The sequence below is a fragment of the Buceros rhinoceros genome, unplaced genomic scaffold (assembly GCF_000710305.1).
Source record: "Buceros rhinoceros silvestris isolate BGI_N320 unplaced genomic scaffold, ASM71030v1 scaffold12375, whole genome shotgun sequence".
Lineage (NCBI taxonomy): Eukaryota > Metazoa > Chordata > Aves > Bucerotiformes > Bucerotidae > Buceros > Buceros rhinoceros.
The window spans coordinates 16,266-27,951 of record NW_010414655.1 but is presented as its reverse complement, the minus strand read 5'-3'; the positions used below and the strand labels follow the sequence as shown (position 1 = coordinate 27,951).

General features: G+C 48.1%; 1 protein-coding gene across 1 annotated transcript in view; it reads left to right on the top strand.

Moving 5' to 3' along the window:
• Positions 1 to 418: 418 nt before the first annotated feature.
• GARS (glycyl-tRNA synthetase) overlaps positions 419 to 11,686 on the top strand; it is a gene marked incomplete at its 5' end in the record, with an annotated part of 23,487 nt that continues 12,219 nt past the window's right edge. The window contains 8 exons of the mRNA XM_010137162.1: positions 419 to 520; positions 2,852 to 2,954; positions 4,548 to 4,689; positions 5,404 to 5,492; positions 6,427 to 6,503; positions 8,196 to 8,341; positions 9,374 to 9,523; positions 10,883 to 11,045. Of these exons, the coding sequence (XP_010135464.1) occupies positions 419 to 520; positions 2,852 to 2,954; positions 4,548 to 4,689; positions 5,404 to 5,492; positions 6,427 to 6,503; positions 8,196 to 8,341; positions 9,374 to 9,523; positions 10,883 to 11,045 (972 nt within the window). The remainder of the gene's footprint in view (positions 521 to 2,851; positions 2,955 to 4,547; positions 4,690 to 5,403; positions 5,493 to 6,426; positions 6,504 to 8,195; positions 8,342 to 9,373; positions 9,524 to 10,882; positions 11,046 to 11,686) is intronic.

Below are 11,686 nucleotides of genomic sequence, written 5' to 3'. Positions count from 1 at the left end.
TAGGGAAAGGGTGGAAGGAAGAGAAGCCTTGTTAGGGAGAAAGAGAGCCCAAAGCCTGTATTAACCATCTGAGATCCCACTGAGTGCATCCAGGGAGACAGAAGACTCGGATTTGTGGAAGTCCAGTGTGAAGTGGTGCTTACAGGAGTGCATTTGTGCAGTGGAATTGGGTAACAGGTCTGGGATTTGCCAGTGGTGTGTGAGGGGTGGATTTCTCTGATGGTGCCTAGTTCCGCTACCCCTCAGACGCATGAGTGCTTCTCCCTTGTACCCGCTGAAGCAGCCTCTGGAGACCTGCTGGAGAGTGGGGAGGGAGGACAAACCCCTCCTTTTGCATTGCCAGGAGGGGCCGAAAGGAGAGTTCTCGTCTCTGGCATTCAAAGTAAGAACCTCTATCTTGTATTTTGTCTTCTTCTAGGGAGAGCTGGTAAGGAAGCTGAAGGAAGAGAAAGCTCCCCAGGTGGACATAGACATCGCTGTAGCAGAGCTCAAAGCTCGGAAGAGGGTTCTAGAAGCAAAGGTGAGTCTGGAAATTAAACGAGAGTTCCACAGCTTTGTCTGAAAAGCCTCGAAATCTCTACTTGACACTTTTCCACAGGATTCACTTGGGCTAAACCATCGCAGCAGGGCAGGCTCCATCACTTCAGAAAGAGTTTGCAAGTTTCCAGCTAGAGGCAGTTCCACCCTTTATTTGTTCTGCTAATATCTGTTAGCGTTAAACTGCGGTGAGTGAACAAGCAAATAGGAGTTGAGGCTGCTCACAGTCAGAGCTGGAAGCCGGTGTATACGTTGCTAATCTTTGTTTGCTGTATAGATTTTCTTTGTGAACGGTGAGAGGACATGCTGCTCGCTGCAGTGAGTCTCATCTTCAGATTCTTTGTGTAGCATTTAAATTCCTGGACTAGCATGGAACGTGTTTGTTTAGAAACATGTTTCTTTGCTGCAGTTTGAAGAAAGTTTTTGGAGATGTTTCAAATCGCCTCTGGTTTTCCTCAGCCCTAAAGAGAGGGATTAAATGTGATTGTGCTCTGAGAAGTCTTTCTGCAAATGAAATGATGGAATGTTTCATCTCTAAATCAATAAACAAGTAAAAATAAACTTCCTTATCCTGCAAACTTCCCTCCCCTTCTCAGACTGAAACAACAGAAGAAACCCTCCTAAAGCATAAAACCAGTCAGGTCTGCGGATTGATCCAGGAGACTGCAAAGTCCTTCCTCCTGTGTATTTCATATGAAAATGACTGTAGTTGTGCTTTGACGGGACTCTTAAAAATGAGTGACTAAACGAATCCTCACTGTGGGAATGTGAGCGTACCTGAACTGAAACCAGCTGACCCTATTTGTCCTGCAGAGTCGCGTCAGGCGAATGTCTGGTGTGACGGCATTTAACCCACGCAAACAGAGGTCATTTTTACTTGGTGTTCAGCACCGAGCTGTGCTCTGAAACCATTGCGTGACCCCTGGATGGAGGGTCCTGGAGTGAACCGTTTCTATGTGCTTTCCCAGTGGGGCTTCCCAGCCCTCGGAAGCTTGGTGCAGAGAGGCAGCAGGGCAGGTTAGGAGACCCGGTATCCCCGTGAGCCCCACCTTGCTGCTGGAAGTGTGCCCCTAGGGTGCAGCGTAGGGGTGTGCTGGCCAGTTGCACAACTGGGGTGACCTGGAGGAGTGACCTTGCAAACACAGCATCTGCCCTTGCCAGTGCAGCGCCCCAGTAGAGTCTCTCTCTCTTGCTGGTGTTTCCAGCGGTGCCTCACAGGCACTGGCACCTCTTGCAGAAGGCAGCAGTGTGAACGCTCCTTTAGCAGCCGCTGGCGCAATTTTCAAGCCCTGTGATTCCCACGTAGAGGGCAGAGCAGCTCTGAATGGGAAGCTTAGAACAGGGCAGAGCAGCTGAGTGCTTAGAATTCTTCATATCCACAAAGCACATCGTAAGTCAGTAGACAATGCTGCTCCTATACAGAGTTTTTATTCTCTTGGGAGGCCCTTTTCTGCCTTCTGTTATGACTGTATTTGTGAGTGTCTGCTGGGTAGCAGAGACTGTCTCTTTGACTCCTGCCCCTGTTCATTAACTGTCCTCTTCAGGTAGCAGAAGAGAGGCTCTGTGGAGTTCTGTTGTGGCCGTTTCTTCCTGCCAGTTCAAAACTGGGCTGTGTCACTGCTGCTCATCTTCTGCCCATCTCGGGGCAAAAAGCCATCCTTGGTGTTAAGAAACCCTGGTCACTGTGAAATGTGGTGCCAAAGGGGTCCCCTTTCCGTGCTTTAAAAGTCCTGTTCCGGTGCTGGCTCTGGGGTGCGCTCTCTGTGACTCTTGCTGTCTCTCGGGCAGTTATTCCTTGTCGTACACTGATTCATGGGAGCAGCAGAGCCCTGGTGCTTTGAAAATCAGACACGTTTATTTGTCTTTATAGAAGCTAAGAAAGGAAAAGTTTGAAATGATTGGTCATACAATACTTTTTGTTACCAAAAGGCCGTTCAGAATGACAGTGTTAGCCACTGAGGAGGGGCTGAATTGATCTGTTGGACTTGGCTTAACTCTGCTGTAATTATCAAACCATGTTTCTTGGAGAAAGTCAAGTCTCTTGACTTCACTAATGGGGTTGGTGCAAAAAGTCGTAGGTTTTCAGGTAGATTAGTGAGCCTGCTGTAAAGTGTTTTCACAGAAGGTAGCTGGCGTGGAAGCCCTCTGTAACTGCATTTTCTGACTGTTCCTCTTTGGGAGATGGACGTGTCGGCAGGATACTTCTGCTTCAAAATGGTCTTTACAGACGTTTGACTCCGTGGTGACTGGAGAGGACTTCTCCTCCTGCTGTGAACAGGAGCTATTAACTGTTTTCGGTGTTCTTGGATTACAGGAGCTGGCCTTGCAGCCCAAAGATGACGTCGTGGACAGAGCTAAAATGGAGGACACCCTGAAAAGGAGGTTTTTCTATGACCAAGCCTTTTCTATTTATGGAGGTACGGACTTGCATTTACATTTCGGGCCCTTTAGGCAAGCAGACTGGTCTTTCCAGCGGTGTGAAATGCTGCGCTCTTGCAGTGATATATTCATGCAACGTGAAAGGGTTTTTTTAAGCTGGCGTTAAACTTTCCCGCTTGGGTGTGTAAGCCGCTCAAAAGTTCCCCCTTTCTGAAGTCTTTGGGCGGGGAAAAGGCCAAAATTTTGTCTTTAGCTTTCTGATTGTAAATGAGCAGACTGGAAGATGCGTGTTCTGAGCATCACCTTGTAGAAGATGGGTTTCTTTGCAGGGGAGTGTAGATGGTTTAGCATATAAGGGGGTGATCAGCTTATTTCCTCATAACCATTCATCTCTGTCTGAGCTTTTCTGGGCAAGACAATGCTCAAAACTGCTGTGAGCTTCCGAACCTGGCACCATAGTGAACTTTGTCAATGAACTTTACGGCCCAGGTGAACAAATGTGGCTGTTAAACCTTTCCAGAGAGCGGATTTGAGCATCTCAGGGGGCAGCACAATGCCTGCCCGGTTACTGCTCTTTCACCTAAGGTACAAAAATAAATACTCAAGAGTTATTTTATTGGCTTTTTGATTTTTTTTTTTCATCTTTGTGCCTGAACTGGTGATGTTTTGTTACTGACAATAACATAGTGCTTTGGCCCATGCATTATCATTCTTCTGTATCCAGATTCCTCCTTCAGATAGTTCACTCCCACAAAATACCATCCATTGGTGAAGGGAGTGTGGCTTCTACTGTTGTTGGTTGCAGGTGTTTATCACTTTCAGCTTCTGCCACTACCTGAGACCCCAGTGCACTCTGCAGCTGAACTGCATTGGTTAGTGTATGGAATCACAGGATGGGTTGGGCTGGAAGGGACCTTCAAAGCTCCTCCAGTCCAACCCCCTGCAGGGAGCAGGGACATCTGCACCCAGAGCAGGGGGCTCAGAGCCCCAAGGGCCAACTGACCTGGGATGGTGCCAGGGATGGGGCTTCTCCCACCTCTCGAGGCAACCTGGGCCAGGGGCTCACCACCCTCAGTGCAAAATATGTCTTCCTTCTCTCTGGTCTCAATCTCCCTGTTTTCGTTTAAACCCATCACCCCTTGTCGAATTGCAGCAGACCCCAATAAAAAGCCTGTCCCCGTCTTTCCTGTAGCCCCCTTTAATCACTGAAAGGCTGCACTGAGGTCTCCCTGGAGCCTTCTCCAGGCTGAACACCCCCAGCTCTCTCAGCCTGTCCTCACAGCAGAGGGGTTCCACCCCCTGATCTTTTTTGTGGCCTCCTGGACCCCTCCAGCAGGCAATAGGGCAGTGTCTGTCTAGGTGCTCCACAGAGTTTCCTTTCAGCCTTTATCTCATGGGTCTTCTGTAAAAAGCTCTCCACAGTGAGCCACGCTCCCTAGTGTGTGTAGCACAGGGAAGCTGATGTTTCATGCTCAGAAAATGACCTCAGACTTAAACCAGCTGAGGTTTAGGTTGGTGGGGTTTTTAAGTTGGGAGGGTTTCTCCCACGGAGAAGGGAGGACATTCCCCCCAAACAGTGCAGGTTTGTACCATCTTGCACCTACCACAGTTTTGTACCTTTCTCTTTGCAGGTGTCAGTGGTCTGTATGACTTCGGGCCGGTTGGGTGTGCCTTGAAGAACAACATCATCCAAGCATGGAGACAGCACTTTATTCAGGAAGAGCAGATCCTGGAGATTGACTGTACCATGCTCACACCAGAGCCGGTTCTGAAGTAAATACGGGTCTTGTTTTCTGCAGAAAACATCTTTTCTGGTCTTAGTTGCTTTTTAGAGTCTTCTGTGCAATTACCCACAGGGATCTTGAGACTGGGTCACCCAAATTCATACCCTGTTGCAGCATGAAAAAATCAGGTGTCGGAGCACAGGTCAGAGTGAGACGCTCTTGTTCCATAAGTCAGGGAGAGCAGTGGGACCCGTGTCTGAGAGTCTTCATGTCCCCTAGCAGTCCCACTGGGTGAGACATTGCCATTGCCCCTTTTCCTAGAACATCTAGGTGGCAATAAAGAGGATTAGGTGACTTGCTTGAATTGGGACGGCTGGGTCGTAGTTTCTAACAGTGGCCAGGCTGATTGACCATCCTGCTCCCCTCCAGGGAGGGATGCCAGTCTGTGTTAACTGAGCTCCAAATGCAAACTGTGCTTCTGTAGCCCTGGGGATTGAAGCCTCTTCTTACCCACAGACTGTCGTCCAGGGTGAGAGCATAGTTCAGGCTTTGGACCCTTTCACCTCCCTGTTTCTCCTCTAAGACTACCCACAGGTTCGCTAAAGCTGTCGGGAGCTTTTGGCCTGAGAGCCTGAGCTGAGTCCACTGCGTTACTTTAGATGGGTCGTGGCATAACAGGCAGAGCTTTCATGGGTCGCTGGTATCAAACAGGGGCTGTCTGATGGCAGCTTTCATCTTCCTTTTTTTGTATGATCTTTTCTAGGACTTCTGGCCACGTAGACAAGTTTGCTGACTTCATGGTGAAAGATGTGAAAAACGGGGAATGTTTTCGAGCTGATCATCTCTTAAAAGGTTTGGTTTTGTCCCAGGCTGGGGGTTTCTTGCAGTGGTACAAACATGGGAAAAGAGCGTCTTTCTGAGAAAGGCCGGCTGGTGTAGCCAGTGTTTCAGTGTTTGCAGTTCGGTGATCATACCAGAGCAAAGGTCCCCTCAGTTCTCAGTTCCACCCAAGTGTTGTGTTAGTGTCTTAAACAAGGTGCAGCATCTCTAGCAAATACGTAGTTGGGTTCTGTTTTATAAAATCTCATGTCATGAGGCTGTAAAACATTACTGGATAACGAGGCTCCTCTTCTCTGCTGTGTTCTGGTCTTAGTTTTCTTGAGTTTCAGCTGCTTTTAGACCAGAGCTGAGAAATGGTGTAGTGATGGTCTGAGGGGACAGAGCTCGCTTTCCCTCTGCGAAGGTCTGTTCCACGGCAGCTGCTGATGTTTGTGTACCTCAGAACTCAGCTGGCTTTTGGGAGTGCTGAATGGACTTCAGGCATGCCCTCAAAATGGAAACAAGTCCTCACGCTCCTGTCTGCTTAGTGACTAAAAATTGTTAAAAAGAAAAAATCCCATGAAGAAATCTTAGCAATAAGAAACCTGTTTGAAAATGTTTTCCCATAGAGCTCGTTGTGAAAGGAAGGACAGTTCCGCTCCAGGTTCCAGTGGGTTGTGCTCACTGGTTTTCTAGACTCTTCCTTTTCCAAATGGGAGTGGGAAGTCTTGGCATTGCTGTCTGCCTTTGTGTCTCACGGAGGATGTTGTGCTTTAAACTGGAACACTACCTAACCCTGCTGTACCAACTCCCTACGTGCCTCTGAGGCATTTGGATAAAATTAGCCTTGCTGGCTCGGGATCAGACACTGCTTTTCATTTCCAATCTCTGTAGAAAGAAAATAAGGAGAAAGGGTCTACAAAAAGACCCTGGGTGTAAACTCACTGCAGACTTGTCTTGCTCCCAGCTCACCTGCAGAAGCTCATGTCTGACAAGAAGTGCACAGCAGAGAAAAAGGCCGAAATGGAAAACGTTCTAACACAGGTAGGTGCCTGCCTGGGGAGGTGACCGCTTCAGGGAGCTGTGTGTGAGAGAGGAAGGGCAGTGCCCTGAGCCCAGAGACGAGGTCCCTCTGGGTCTCTGAAGATCCTCAGATGTCTTTGCCTCAGAGATACCTGTTGGGCTGTACCTGCTCCTAAACACTGCAGACTTGCTGGTTAACAAATACTGCAAACTTGCTGGTTAATCACATCTCCCTCCTGCTGCAGTTTTGGAGAGTTACTGCTACTGTATTAGTCTCCTGAATGTTGGGTTGGTGGGGCTGAAGCTCCGTCCTTGGAGCTGGTCTGCTCTGTTCTGCTTCACATCCTGGCAAAAAACCTGTTTCTTCCAAGTCCCCCGTTTTCCTTCGGAAATCCCTCACTGTGGAATTATGGTACAAAGGATTGGAGACGGATGAGAAGTTTTGTCAGGGTGGTTCTGAATCACTTTAGTGATTGATACGTTTAGTATGGTTTAAAGTTGCCTCAGCTTTGAAGCGCTTGAGGTTTGTTCCCCCGTCTCTTATCACCCTGCACAGATTTTTCCTGTGTTTACTGTGAATATAATTGGTGCTCCAAGCAGCTGTGCAGACATTTGCCTTTTTTTTTATTTGTTTTTCTTACTTTGTTTTTAATGTTTGTTTTCTCATGACTTGTAGGAAGGATGCTTTGACCCATGCAGGGAATGGCTGTTTCTTTCTAGAAAGAGCAGCTGGGTTTTTTCCAGTGTATTGCACCACTGAGCAGCTGTCATTAGGTTTCCCACACTACACTGCTTTGACCATCCTTTAGGGGATTCTGTCTGTCAATAAACCCCTTTTTAGCTCCTGTCTGGAGTTTTCTCTGATATATGAAGGATCGTGACAATTAATTCTAGAAGCAGCTGATTTGATTTTAAGCTTGAGTGTTACATCATTGCTGTGCTGTTCAGTATAGAAGCTTTATGGTATTTAAGTCCAGAAACTACATTTGAATGCTGGGATGTAAACGCACAAAAAATGCCAGAAATTGCGGCTCTTGCCCAGTTAGACTGCAGTTAGGTCTGTGCTTCTACTGCTGCTTGATTGCAGTCTTCCAGGGAAAGGGGAGGCGGGGGGGCCTGGAAGGGGCTGATGTATCCCACTGCTGAAAGCGTCCAGTCATTGCCACGTTGTTTTCAGAGAAAATGGAAAATGTTTACCCAAGAAGCCCTGTGCTGCAGGTACGTAAAATGCACAACAGCCCTAAAGCAGCTCGATGTGATGTGGAGCTTGAATATTGTGTTTCTTGCAGCAGAAGAAAGAAGTGAATGCAGACAAAGCCCTGCAGAAATTTCAGCTCTCTTCTCTCTCACAGCTGTATTTTTTCTGTCCCAACACACTGTTCCCATGTTTTAGCTGCGACTGTTCAAAAGAAGCCGCTGGTGGGTGGTGGTGCAGGCCCGATGACTTTTCTTCTGCTTTACACCCACTCATGCTCAGTACTTGCATTTCTATCGAGATTCCAGACTTCTCTGTGGTTAAAATGGGTTTGTGGATGTGCAGTGTGGTTTTCTATCAGTGGTTCAAGCTTCAGCTTGCTTGAAAGTCTAGGTTAAAAGGGAATATCTTGGGCAGGTGATTCAGAGCTGTGGATCATGCTCAGTAAGGATGAAGAGGACCTAATTCCTGATACCTTTTCTAGTAATTAAAATAATCCTCCTGTGTTTTGATGCTAGTTGGACAATTATGGCCAGCAAGAACTTGCAGATCTCTTTGTGAACTACAATGTGAAGTCACCGGTCACTGGGAATGACCTGTCCCCTCCTGTTTCTTTCAATCTGATGTTCAAGACTTCCATTGGGCCTGGAGGAAACATGCCTGGGTAGGTACTAATCTCATTCTGCTCACACTTCCCTTCTTCATAGAACACTTGGAGTAAAAATGAAGACTCAACAGGACTGAAATGTGCAATTCCTTCTTGAGTAGCCTTCCCCTGCCTTTCAGTCCCAGTCTTCTCTGGCAGTTTGGCATTCCTTGCTCTCCTGGGGAGAGGTAGGAGAAACGTGGAGGTGTTGCAGAATTGCGAAAACACTTGAAGCAGCCAGACTGTGTGGATCCCGGCTGGTGGGAGTAGGTTCCGTGAAGCCAGTTAACGCTGGGTCCCCAACTGTCAGCAGCTTCATGGCTATAGAGAACGTGCCTCAGTGTTCCTGTTGCAGGATGAAGTTACTCAGCTGGGTGATCCAGTGGTAGCATCATTTACTCGGTGTTTATGGTGAGTGTGTAGAGGCTGCTGCCTTGAGTTGGGGTCTCTGGAACTAGAACTAAAACCTCCATTGAAGAGAGAAGGTGGTGATGGGATCAGGGATCCTTGCCCCGTGTTCTCCAGGGCAGTACGTGAGGCGGTCTGTGTGGGTGGTGTTCCCGGCGGGCGTCTCAGCCCACCGTCGGGGATGTAGGGGCCTTACACTAAAGCCGCTGTGTTGCTCACGTAGCCGCAGCGCTGCAGTCACGGTTTGCCCACACAGTCAGTGTTTGTAGGCAGCCTGGTCCAGCTCAGGCCCGCAGAGGAAAGGCCACGAGACAAGTGCGTTCCCTGTGACTTCTTTGATGTCATTGGCCACTGTATTTCATTCAAACGCCTTTTTCCACTCCATGCTTGCATCTCAAAAGCAGCCAAGTCATCCCGCTCACCTCTGGCCGTAGCTGTGGAGGAGCGCTGTGTTAGGGCGGCAGCTGGCGTCTGTTGGTTTTTTCCCCTTGGTCTATTGCTTTGTTGTTTTGTGTCTGGAGTTTAGAGACTCAGGAGAAAAAGTACTGCCCTTAAGTTTTATAATAACTCTGTTTATCTTTTCTCACTGCTCTCCCCACCCTTTTACCCTCCTGATTTTCCCTCTCCCCCATCTCCTTTCAGCTATCTGAGGCCAGAAACTGCACAGGGAATATTCCTCAACTTCAAACGTCTGCTGGAGTTTAACCAAGGCAAACTGCCTTTCGCTGCTGCCCAGATTGGGAATTCCTTCAGGAATGAAATCTCGCCCCGCTCCGGCCTTATCCGAGTGAGGTACTGCACGCTTCCCCTTCCTACAGAATTCCAAGACTGGCTGGTGTGAACTGGGATCTCTGAAGTGGCTGCTGTAGTAGAAACACGTAGATTAAACTCGATTCTACTAAGAAAATGTGGCTTCCATCATAACCTACACAAATCACGTTAAGGGAAGATGCATTTGTTACAGAACATGCAGCTTTGCGTGTTTAATTACGTTCAAGTGGTTTGTTTTAAATCTGGAATGACCTTGCAGCCGTGTTTTAGTTCAGATTGTGCAGTTCTGCAACTTACAGCAGAGAGGAAGTTGTGAGAGCACCTGACTCGGGGCATGTGTTTGTCCCCCAGGATGAGTCGGGCAGGGAAGCTCAGGGTTGCTGAGAACTACTGTCAAAGCTCTCTGTCTCAGATGAAGGTGACGATTGCGCTTCGTTAAGGGCAGTCGCTGTGGTTGAACTGAGCTGTTCTGAAGCGAACTCTCTTCCATCTAATGTGGAGCAGGAGCTCCCATGCACAGCCAGAGTCGTTCTGCCAGGACGTGTGGGAAACTGGGTAATTGAGTCATATGGAGCTGTAAATGTCACTGAGAAGCAGCGGCCTCGTTGGCACTAAGGGAACGCTGTGGACTTTCCCCAGCCTGTTCTCTCTTGCACCCCTGGAAATGAGAACTTTTCTCATGAAATGCATTTTCAGTCAAATATAAACTCTACTCTGGCACGTTTACTAGTGGCTGTTACACTGTCGCAGCAAATTACGTCCCGATGCCTGTGATTTATGGTTAATGATTATCCAGAGGTTTTTAAAGGTTCTTGTAACAAGCTGATTCAACATGAAGGGATTTCAGCCTATGAGTGTAGATGTATTAAAGACAAGGTCTTAAACCAGAGCGTACACCATTGCCCAATGTGGCAGTGTCATTGTCTTCAAGGAACTGTCACCTCACCAGGCCAGTTCGGGCACCTCTGGTATGGGTAAGGCTACTGGATTACTCAGTGGATGACTGTTGACTGATGCTGTAGGAAATGTCTGTGTCTAATGTGGGCATCCCAGCAGCCTGGAAAAACTCCAGAGAACTTCTGGGAGTATTTCCCAAGGTGATATCCGCTGCTCTGAACCACAGCAGAGATAACCGTGGCCTGGAGGTCTCTAGGTGAATTTGTACATAGTCTATTAGGAAGTCAAAGGTGAAACTAAATCCAACACTGAGACTGGTTCATGTTCCAGTCTGTACATAGTCTTGGCTCTGGCTTTATGTATGTTTTTAAACTGCTGACTCGCCTTATGAGAGGCTAAATCTTAACTGTATAATCATTTGTCGGAGGGCTGTGGCTAACACGTGGAATAGTGAATACATGTGGTCGGTTGTGTTTCCATTAGGGAATTCACCATGGCAGAAATTGAGCACTTTGTGGATCCCAGTGAGAAAAATCACCCCAAGTTTCAGAACGTGGCAGATCTCAACATCCTCCTGTACTCCTCCAAGGCCCAGGTCAGCGGGCAGTCTGCCCACATCATGCGGCTGGGAGATGCTGTCCAACAGGTAACGTGCCTCTTGCAAGCACACAGAGCTTGCTCTGAATATTGCTCTCCAGGCTACATCACGAACCGCTGTGTTGATGCCAGCTGGATTTCCAGATTTGAGAGTCAGTGAATCCGTGTGGCTGAGATCGAAGCTTGGTTATTGGTAGTGAAAGGCTGCAGGTGGTTCTGGGATAGCGGTTAGTGGTTAAGCTTCACACTAATGGGAGAGGAACGGTGAGGAACACTAATGCCTGCCAGAAGCTCAGCGGTGACTGGGAATCTAGTGCTCAGCTGCGCACCCGTCAGTACCTGGCTTGCGCAAGGGGCTTTCGCTGCCTGGGTCTCCCTGGATGCACGTGATGAATGAGGAGGTTTTATCAACACCCTCCACCCCATCCCCACAAAATCCCGATTAAAAAAACACCAAACCTCACCACCCAGAACCTAAACAACCTTCCCCCAAAACCTAAACAACACCCCCAAAACCAACCACCGTCAAACAAAGAGATATGATCGTTTCAAGGGAGACATAGTACTTTGGTCACAGGCAGCTGCAAGGAGTTCTGGCCGTAACGTGTCAGGCTGTCTGCAGAAGTACCACAAACCATGGCTTTGCTTCCTTGGGAATTAATGTCTGTGTGTTTCTGTTTTTGTGGTTTT